This window comes from Orbicella faveolata, unplaced genomic scaffold (assembly GCF_042242905.1).
Source record: "Orbicella faveolata isolate gen_17 unplaced genomic scaffold, um_ofav_v1 contig_13, whole genome shotgun sequence".
Taxonomy (NCBI): domain Eukaryota; kingdom Metazoa; phylum Cnidaria; class Anthozoa; order Scleractinia; family Merulinidae; genus Orbicella; species Orbicella faveolata.
Genome location: NW_028301540.1, coordinates 17,571,932 through 17,582,500, shown reverse-complemented (window position 1 = coordinate 17,582,500; position 10,569 = coordinate 17,571,932). Strand labels below are relative to the sequence as shown.

At 38.3% G+C, this 10,569-nt stretch overlaps 2 protein-coding genes across 7 annotated transcripts in view; both read left to right on the top strand.

Moving 5' to 3' along the window:
- Nucleotides 1-2,227, top strand: part of LOC110053816 (uncharacterized) — a 14,383-nt gene extending 12,156 nt beyond the window's left edge. For all 6 annotated transcript variants that reach the window (XM_020760290.2, XM_089284894.1, XM_089284896.1 and 3 more), the window contains 3 exons: nucleotides 884-992; nucleotides 1,160-1,224; nucleotides 1,885-2,227. In XM_020760290.2, the coding sequence (XP_020615949.2) occupies nucleotides 884-992; nucleotides 1,160-1,224; nucleotides 1,885-1,984 (274 nt within the window). In that variant the 3' untranslated portion in view covers nucleotides 1,985-2,227. The remainder of the gene's footprint in view (nucleotides 1-883; nucleotides 993-1,159; nucleotides 1,225-1,884) is intronic.
- Nucleotides 2,228-4,849: 2,622 nt separating this feature from the next.
- Nucleotides 4,850-8,517, top strand: LOC110051558 (BTB and MATH domain-containing protein 36-like). Its single transcript, XM_020757630.2, has 2 exons — nucleotides 4,850-5,008; nucleotides 6,931-8,517. The coding sequence occupies exon 2, from the start codon at nucleotides 6,937-6,939 to the stop codon at nucleotides 7,723-7,725; it is 789 nt and encodes a 262-aa protein (XP_020613289.2). The 5' UTR covers nucleotides 4,850-5,008; nucleotides 6,931-6,936; the 3' UTR covers nucleotides 7,726-8,517.
- Nucleotides 8,518-10,569: the final 2,052 nt, after the last annotated feature.

The window sequence follows — 10,569 nt, the reverse complement described above, 5'->3', positions numbered from 1 at the left end:
GTACCAAAAAGGTACGATTAGATATTTACCGTACCCAAATTCGGCCAAGTGACCATGATATCGTAGCTATGTTAGGTCAGTGACTTGATATCGCAGGATTTTAGGACAGTAGACACGGCTTCTGATTGGCTAATTACGAATTTGGGTACGGTAACAACAGTGTAGGGGAATCTTTGTTTACAATATTTGCATCCCGAGCACAAGAGATTCAGTTTCTGATCAAGCTACTAAAAGAGCAGTTCCGAATATTTAAAGGACATAACACGATTAACAATCCCAAGGAATTTGAGCCCGATGTATTGAATACCGTTTGTGCAATGCGGGTTCAAAAACTCAAATTTTTCAAAGAATGTATGAGCTCGATCATTGGCGCTTTTGCCACCCAGAAGTGTTGCAACCTGTGAAAACCTTGAAGATTACACCCCACTGCCAAACATTTCACTACATGATTATTATTTGGAGTCGATTCGTATCTGGCATGTCTCCTCTTAGTCGTATGTTAACGAGGAAAAATGTATTAATGACGTCAGCAACGATGGCTCTATATCTCAGCAAGAGACCATGACACACCAATTAAATTTTCTAGCGTGAGCTTTGCTTGGAAATACGTGTTGCTATGGCAAAGTGTTTTGGCTTTTTTCCTGACTGCTGACACAAATCTAAATATTCAGATATGTCACCGTGCTCTGTACAACAATTATAGGCACGGATGACGAGCTTTGGGTGGAAAGTGGATGTGTTTAATGAAGGTTCGCACGGCTTGAATATTACTTAGTCCTTTAATGATTCAGGTAGAGTTTTAACGAATTGAAAGCATTATTTAGACGTGACTGAAATCAAAATTTGGCATTTGTCAGCTGTTTTAACTGATGTCGATTTACAGGGTGAAACAAGCTCTTGAAGAGAGGAAAAGAGAAATCCAGGAAGACATTGAAGTCAAAGATGAACGGAGCAGGATGGTGAATACAGAAAAAGAAGAAATCAGGAGATTGGTGAGTCGAGAAGTGATCACATCAAACATGACCATTCGGCTCTAGAAACCACATGATTAATATAAATCGATTGTTGACATTATTATATTGATTGTTATATATTACGGACTGAATCAGTTTTTCCTTTTTGTTACTTTTGAAATTAATTTTCATTTTGTCATTTGCAGAACCGTGATGCTGCTCGCACATCTCAGGCCGTGAGGGACTTGGTTAGAGAACAGACACTAAGAAGGTAACAAAAACAACAGCCGTTTGTACTTAGTCAGCACTCTTGAATTATTTCGACATTCGCAGAATTGTAAAATTCGATAATGAATGTTTTCAGAGCAACTCAGGGTAATATATGTTGTTTGTCGGCGGGAGGTCTAACTTTACCGAGGTCTTGAGGGCAAAGTTTTTTTCGATACCGACCAAAGCCGGCACACGACGTTTTAATTTTTTTTTTTTTTATTGAAACTTCCAAAATTTATATTCGGAAAGATTGTGAAATCGCAAAACTAGGCCGAGTAAAAAAGCCGTCGCACTCAAGAGCGAGGACAAAAAGGTTTCCAAAAGAGTTTCATTATCCGACTCCATGTCTGTTTACTTCTGTGTGGAGTGCGGGGTCCGTGTCGTGAAAAACTGCATAATTTAGAATGCACGAAGATAAAATATATTAATATGTATTTGACATCCATTTAACTTAGTTTTGTTTTGGTATAACGTCCTGAGCACATGTGTACAAAACTACGCACGGTATCAGTTTCTCTCCAATGGGAGGAAAAAAACAGCCAAACAACGGCTGAAAAGTAAGCTTACAGTTCCCATAGCGTATGAACTATCTTGAAAAAAAAATGTCCCTTCTATGAAATTGTGAGTTTGATTTGTAATTTTTTTTTTTTTTTTTTGTTAGTTCATTTGACAGGATGGCAGAGACAGCACAGCACCAAGCTCTTGTAGGGCGTGGTCCGCAGACAGGACACAAAAATAAATCTAGTGTCAGACTGGGATGATGTGCACTCTTATAAGCATTAGTTAGGTGTGGTTTAGAATAGAATATTTGGCAAGCAAAAGTCTATAAATTAATTTAAAGTAATGAACTAGGTTTACTGTGTCAAACAATTACAGTTTAGGTATTATTTATCATCCAGAACTCATACGAAACGCGTACATTTGTTCCATTCACAGAGAGTAGTTATTTTTAACTGTCTTGCGCGGTGGTCTGTCAATAATGTGAATAAAACTTACACCATTCACGACTTGTTTTATTGCCTCTGTCCTTGTCGTACAATCGACACCCCTGGGCCACACCTCTGTTTATCGGTCCGAATCCTTTTACAGTAATGGAGCGGAACGCTTATTTTGTAAACGAAAACAAACGTTTGCAGTCGATATTCGTCCACCAACATGTTATCGAAATGACTCCTGGGGCCCGTTACTCAAAGGTCCCGAAAAGTTTTCGCACCCGGAAAGCCGTAGCAAAATCTCAAACCTTCTGATTACAGAGCTGTTTTATTTATATATTCGTAATATGACCAGAAGTCCCTTCATACAAGAAGTTTCAGGTGTATGCACCTTTCTGTTTTTAGATACAGATTAACTGAAAATGGCTTTGCGGACCCGAAAAGTTTCCGGGGCTTTCGAGAAACAGGCCGGAAACATTCTATTTCTGAACCAACATTCGGTGACATTCTTTTGAGGAGGAGGGCAAAGACCTGTCATGGTGGGTGCCACCAACAGCAATGAATAGAGGTTCTGTTTATGAATTTAGTCATACTGAAAGCTAAGGATAGAAATGACTCGATTTTAATGCAATTCTTTAGCCTACCTCTCCGATGCCACAAAGCAACATTTTGTGTGTTCTTTTCAGTGCTCCTTCAAGCGTTTTGTTATTTTGCGATAAATTTTGAGGTCCCTTGTGTAACGTGTAGCGTCCTGTTTGTTTTGGTTTCTATTTGGCATTCCATCGTGCATCTCTTTTGCGTTCCCTGAGGTCCTTTTGGCGTTCTTTTTCGCGTTCCGTTTTGTGCTCCGCTTTACGTTTCAGTCTTGAGTTCCCTCTTGTGTTCTCAGTGTTCGGTTCAGATTTTGCTCCCTTATCGTTGCCTTGTATGTCAGTTTCCATTTTTGTTGCGCATTTTTGATGTACAGTAGCCTGAGGTTTCACACCCAAGAGAGTTAGCACCCACGAAGTTCACACCCACATCGATTCAACTAGTGATCAAGTGCTTAGAATTTCTCTTTCTCTTGCGAACAAAAATGACAACATAGTGGGCATAATGAAACAAAATCACACAAAACATGTTTATGTCTCGTTCTTTAATCCATTGAAGGTGAAAGTGAACTCAAAATAGATAGTTTAAAATGTGCTCAGGGATGCGAACTCGGTGGGTGTGAACTCGATTGGGTGCGAAACAGCTACTCCCTACTGTAATCATTTTCTGTTCCCTTTTGCGGTCCGTCTCCGTTCTCTATTCCACATCTTTCTGTGTTCCGCTTTGAGTTCTGCTGCTGCATTTCCTTTCGTTATCCTAATATTCCATTTGGCGTTCATTTTGCGTTTCGTTTCGTGCCTCTTTTTGAGTTTTCGCTTCCTTTTTGCTGCTTGTTCCGTCTTAAGTTCCGCCTTGCATTACGTTTTGCGTTCTTCTTTCTCCTTGAAATGCAGAGCATCCACAAGATGTAGTATGCAAATGAACCACACCCAGTCACTCGTATTAAACCGGAACCTCGATTGGCTGCAGCTGAAGTAAGCGTCTCTAGTAAGCAAAGTATCTCAAGGAAGCCAAGCTTCTCTAATCTCAGCAACTGAAGTAAGTCAAGCATGTCAAGTAAATTAAGGAGCTGAAGCCAAGTACCTCAAGTAAGCTAAGCGACCTCAAGTAAGCCATGCAACCAACTCCAGTAAACCAAGCGCCTCACGTGCCGTGAATCCTCGAATTAGCGCCTCCCTCAAAGAAAGCGCCCCCCTCGAATAAGCGCCCCTCCTATCGGCCGAAATGCAAAATAACTGCCTCCCCGATACCCTCAAACAAGCGCCCTCTCCCCTTTCCCCTGTTTTATGGTCGAGTACTGAGACAACAAAGGTTGTATAGTATTGGTCACAAGCAAGTGATTAGCGACTCATTCAAACAGTACACATTGAACGTCGCAACGGACGGTAGTGAAGATCCTTTGATTTATTGCCTACAGCTCAACCAACCTTGTGCAGCAGGCCTAGCGCGGCTCCCGTGGGGGGGGGAGGGCACTGCCATATATGGGCTATATAGGCATGTGCCGCTGTGAAGGGTATGGTTTTCAAGCAGTTTACTCTAGGATAGGGTATATGAATTAGAGCGTTTGGGTCTAGAATAGGGTATCATTTTTAACAAAACTGACTGGTTGGTTGGAGATTTTATCTAGAGTAAGGAACCAGAAATTGTCACCCAAAAATATAAAAAAATCAAATCGGCAAGTTTTAATGTACGCAAATCAGCCTCGTCAGTGTCGACAGATGGGGGGATTTGGGGAGTTTACTCTAGTACAGGTTAGCAAAATTCAGCTGAACTAGCTCTGGTATAGACTAAGGGTTCCAGGGTCCCAGTGGCACATCCCCACCCAGAAATTCCCAAAGTACCCCCACCCCCGGGGACCGGCTAAAGGGGTTATATCGGGGGTTATATTACGAAGTTCTTCAAGAGACAGGATCCTTCTGACCGATCATATCTGACCACAATATTTGGGAAAAATAAAATAAGCGTCCCATCTCGAATAAGCGCCCCTCGTCTTCTCTTGTTTTTGAAATAAGCGCCCCAGGCGCTAATTCGAGGATTTACAGTCATTGCATGCTCAAGTAAGCTCGCTGTGTCTAATTTCGTTTCATCTCGTCATCGGGCGAGACGACTAACTTCCGGTTGTGTGACGCCCTGTCATTGTGTGCTCATCACCTAATCTTTTATGAGTGGAAAGCTGACATCAACAAGATAGTTTGATTCGAAAAGGTGCGTGTTCGGTAGTCTGCCACTCCATTTGTCTTACTGACGTCTTCTCACTTTCAGGTAAGATTAACTTAGGCTACTGAATCTTTAATTTAAAACTCTTCATAACGATGTCGAATCCCCGATGTCTCAGCTTGTGTCGATACTTTATTAAAAAGGTTAAATCAAATGTTCTATACCAAGATCACTGGTTATAAAGATGGCGTTCGTTTCATAGATTTTATGATAAAGATTTGTTCTCTCCCGTTTCACCTGAACAAGTAGCCGCCGATAAATATCTATTGTTTATTAATACGACTCGGTACAAATATCGAAGATCTACGGTGAGAGCTATTAACCAGAACATGAAAATCAAAATATAGAAACTATAGTCATCCGGCCGTAAGATGAAAGTAAACAGCCGGGGTATCGTAAACTTGTAACCATTATTGAGATTATTGTAGCTCGTGGCAAACATACATGATATTTGAAAACCTTTGGGAAGATTGTTACATTGTAAATATATATCCTCGAAACCCCGAAAAAATCGTCAAGTGAATACCATCAAGCTTACTTCCAGTCATTACTTATTTGTGTTAACTGGAGGCCATTAGAATATCTGAGATGGCAGTGCATTTTATTTACGTCAAATAATTTTTGTTTTTTCATAGTACCTCGTTTCAAAGTAAAAAGATGACAATGATTATCAGTTGAGTAAGGCAAGACGGAGCTTTGGTGACAAAGTTTTAGATTTAAAATTACGGTGTTGCCTCGGGCAACTTTCCTCGTTTCCAGTGGTAACAATATCGACAAAAGTTGCCACTGGAAACGGAACCAGTTGCTCGTGACAACAACACAAGTTGAACATTAAAACCTGGTCACCAAACTTTCGTCACGCGTTACTAAACTGAGAATCGTAGTATGTAAATACGTTGAAGTATGGTTTTGCCGTTGTCTCAAAACCACACGATCCATTTCTGACCAAAACAAAACAGAATGCTGCGTTATATGGTATTTTATACTGTGCCATAGCACATACAGCCAATCAGAATACAGGAAAGCCATTGCATGTTCAACGGTATTACAACCAACCTCCTTTTCACTGTATTTTCTATGGCTTTGTATAAAATAGTTATGTAATGCTTTCTCATGGAATACCCTGGAATATCTTACTTGCCCCTTTGCTTTTACTTGGCGTAGTCACACTTGACTAAAGGCATGTGTGTATACCAAGAAAATACAAGTGACTTGTGGCATATTATATGGTATACCACTCAAAAGCATTGCATACATGATACATGTGTAAACTAGTATTTTCTTTTTGCTCTGGATAAACTGCATGTTCCTATCCTATCCCATCCTATACAGCCAAGTGCCCAAGCCTCAACAGTGATTTTGGCCATCAAACACTTGATCACATTTAAAAATGTTTCACATGTACCTCTATATTGACCACAGTCAAACAACAGAAATTCAACCCCCCCCCCCCTCCCCCCAAACAAAAAAAAAAGAAAGAAAAACAAGAATAGTGGTATAAAGGTAAGGGTTATCTTTTCTATTCTTCAATTTTAAGCACAGCATTTTAACACCACCCTGCTGATTTCCTAAGATTCAGAACCTTATTATAAATTATTATTTATTATAAAAAATCTGAGTGATTGAAAATAAGGCAGACTGTGTGCCATTCTTCAAAGTAATTTTGCTTGGATGTGTCTGTGTGGAGTGAGAAACGGAAATGATGTATCTCTACACTAAACCATAAAAGAATGGCTGGTCAGACATTTGTCCACATTTAAATCTCTATTAATAATTGATAGAAAACTGTAACCACAAAATTTAATTCCATGACGAATTTATCTAAATCAACATCAAGTAAAGCACAGATGAACACTTTTTTTACAGGAATTGAAGCCATTAATGTTACATGTTCTGACACTACCTTGCCTTACATTGTCATCACAGCAGTTGAGCCATAACTGAATTAATTGTTCCTTCACATCTAGAAACTAATGATGCAAAAAAAAGGATCAGAGCCAGATTTTTCAGAGCCATGGCATCTTAGCGATGTTGTCTTTGTTGTTGAAGATAAAAAGTTCCATGTCCACAAGGGTACTTTATCCATGTGGTCACCAGTGTTTGAAAAGATGTTCTCCTCAGAATTCAGAGAAAAATCAGCAAGTGAAATTCCTCTTCCTGGGAAAAATGCAACTGAAATAAAGGAGATGTTACTTGTCATATACCCAACATCTAAACCAATCAGTGAAAACAACTGCTACTTTCTCCTTTCCTTGGCCAGAGAATATCAGATGGAACAACTTACAGAGCGCTGTGAAAAGTATCTGTTACAGAGAGAGAAAACCCCTCATCAAGCCATTGACTTTCTTGTTTTAGCTAATGAGTTTAACATGGAAGATTTGTGTAAGCAGTGCGTTGAAATTGCCAAGCACATCTCAATAACTGAACTGCGACGTCAAGAAAAGTATGCTTTGATTGCACCAGAAAATGGCAAGCAATTAGCTGAAAGGCGAGTGGAATTACTGGAAAACAAAATATTGAGCAGTGAACAACGGGTAAACACAGTGAAAAAAGAGGTTAAGGATGTGTGTGAGTGGGGAGTAAGGGAGATTGCACGGGTTTTGTACCTTCAAAAAAACCCTGAAGGAAGACGCACTCCCCGTGCCCTTAGTGACTGTACAAAACTGTTGGAAGAAACAGCTCAGGAAAGTAGCGAAGTTAATGTTATGCTGCAGTTGTTATGTCAACGATTCCGAGGCATTTATGAGCCTTATCATGCGTAGGCTCTGTGTTGTGTGGGATCCTCTCAAGTAATGGCACTATATAACATGTAGGGTGTTTCAAGAACACCTTAGTACTTTTCTACATGCTGTAGAAAGCAGCTAGTGGCATGCCCCCTCAATATTTCTCAGTCTCATCTTCCATATCATGCCACTGGTCCCCAGGCTCAGATTTTCTAGATGCTCTTCATTTATTAGGAATTCATTACATCAAGAATAGAACAGATTGTATATAAACCATATGACATTTCACATCATACTGAACTTTAAAATACATTGTTACATTGTGACTGGTTTTTTTTTTGTTTTTTGTTTTGTTTTGTTTTTTTCGCAAATGAGGGTGAATGTAGCAACCACTGTAATGAACGGCTGTAATGGTAAAACCAAAGCATGTTGATTTTAGGATTTTCACTTGTGTTTAGAACAAGTGGAAGAAATTGTGTGGTAGTGGCTAAGAAATAGCTAACAAACCCTTTTTGAAATACCAAGAGTAACTATGACACATGGGCTTCATTCCTTTAGATGTCATCCGCTAAAAGATGGAATGATTTAATGAATCAGTGTGCACTCTTGACAATTTTAAAGATTTTAAAGATGGTATTCATATTTTAAATTTTCAGAATGTTTGTTGTAAATATTTGCTGATTATTTCATAGTGATGTAGTTAACTTATACTTATTCGATAGCATGGAGTATTGACACTGAAATCCAAATGGAAATATAAAGTTATGTATGTTTATATGTACCCATAAATTTATTATGTTCACTAGTAATAAACAGGCATCCAAAGCATCAGTCAGTCCAATTGTTACTCAACTGTGGGAAGAAATTAGTGAGGGAAATGGTAGTATTTGTGTTGAATAACAGTAACAGTAATTTTTGATGTATACTAAGTTTACAAGCTTTAGTAGCTCGCTGCTTCAGCAGAGCTATTCTGGGTGAGCTACTATTACTTTAAGAGTATTAATATAGTTCAATTAAAAAAGAGAATAAAAGAAAAAAGAAATTAAAGAAATTTGAGTAAATAAACAAAATGAAACCAACATATATATATTGTACATAACACATAATGTAAAAATGAAGTAGCGAAACATGGTTGACATAATACAATAGAGCGAGTTTTAAACAAATATAATAATTGAGAATGAAATGGGCAAAGAGGACCTTACACTAATACTAATTAAAGAGCGAGTACTAATTGAAAAGTGTGAGATATTTAGAGATTTGAATATAGTGCATATCAACATTTATCTCCTCATTTTCGAGAATTTGCAAGAATACTAATTACTTTTAATTTCTTGTTTGAAGGGTGTCTTCCTTAATTCACAGAGTTCTATGGGTCCAAAATACCATTCCATATCTTTACACCGATTCTAGCAAGGGAAAATAACTGATGATTTAATCTCAATTGTTTCACATAATAATTACTAGCTGCTGAAAATCTTGTGTACCTGTTCCGAGCAAATAAAAAATCCAGAGATATTCAGCAGAGCATGATGATTTTCAACATCATGTAATAAACAGGCAACAGATTTCCAATGGAGCATTTTTATGGGAAAAATTCCTGAACTAACAAACAGAGGAGCACTGTGAATTTTGAAATCCAAGAAATGCATTATTCAGAACACATGCTTCTGTAGAATTGCAATTTTCTTGAGATGTACAATAATTATTGTGGCTTGGCCCCAGGCAATCAGACCATAGGAAATAAATGGTTTGATTAAGCGATTGTCATCTCGCCTGCCACGAGATGAGATGATGATGATGATAATAATAATAATAATAATATTATAATAATAATAATAATAATAATAATAATAGTAATAATAACTTTATTTACATGTCAATGAGATTTAGCATTCCTGCTAATTGGGGACACCTAAAATGAGTTACAACACGGCATTTGAGTAGTTTGTTCTCGCAGCTTTGAACACAAGGAACATCTCAGCTCTGGTATATTGGATTTATTGACCACCTCAATGACATATTTTTTTATGTGATACTGAAAAAATGTAGATACAGTGGGATTTAAAACTATTACCTATAAAAAGACAGGTCATGGTTTTCACTTACATGAAATCAAAACTTACGAAATACTAGCCAATTTATGCCATACATTCACTTTTATTTCTTTTACATCCTCAAACCACTTTTATTGGCCATAATAAGATGGTGAACAATGCTCAACATTGCAGAGAAAAATCCTTAAGGCATGGTAAGGGCAACATCAGCCTTAACCCACAAATGGGACCAAGCCAGAATTAGGTGGGATGCAAGAGCTGTAACCACTGCACCATCCCTACACACCATTGAATTTTGCCATCTAAAGACCGAATTCCCTGGTTTTCTGGCTTTTTCTTGTCTATAAAAAATATCTCTAACTTAAAGTGATGTATGGTAACACCAACAAGTGAATAGTAGCCATTCAGAGTAGCCCAAGAGCCAGTCAAACCATGAGGAATGATAGAACGTACCAATGGCCAGCATCACAAAGGGTGTGGCTTTGAATCCTGTTGAAGAAATTCTACCTACTCACCACATGCTGCACTTCATCAAATAACTTACTAGCAAATCCATTATCACATGACATGTTTTATCACTTACCTTTACCCTTTTTTGTTTGAAGATGAAAAGTCTGACATAAAGAGATCAATGGTATAATGTATACACACTCTCATGTTTTGTTTGAATACCCCAAGCAATTTCAGTCCAGGAGGTCAACCCATACCAAATTTCAGACCAAATGATAAAACCTGACCCATTTTCAGACCAAATTAATATCCATTTAGGGGTATAAACCTCTCAATACAAGTAGACACTGTTGACTTGGGACCAGAAAAAGTGTCT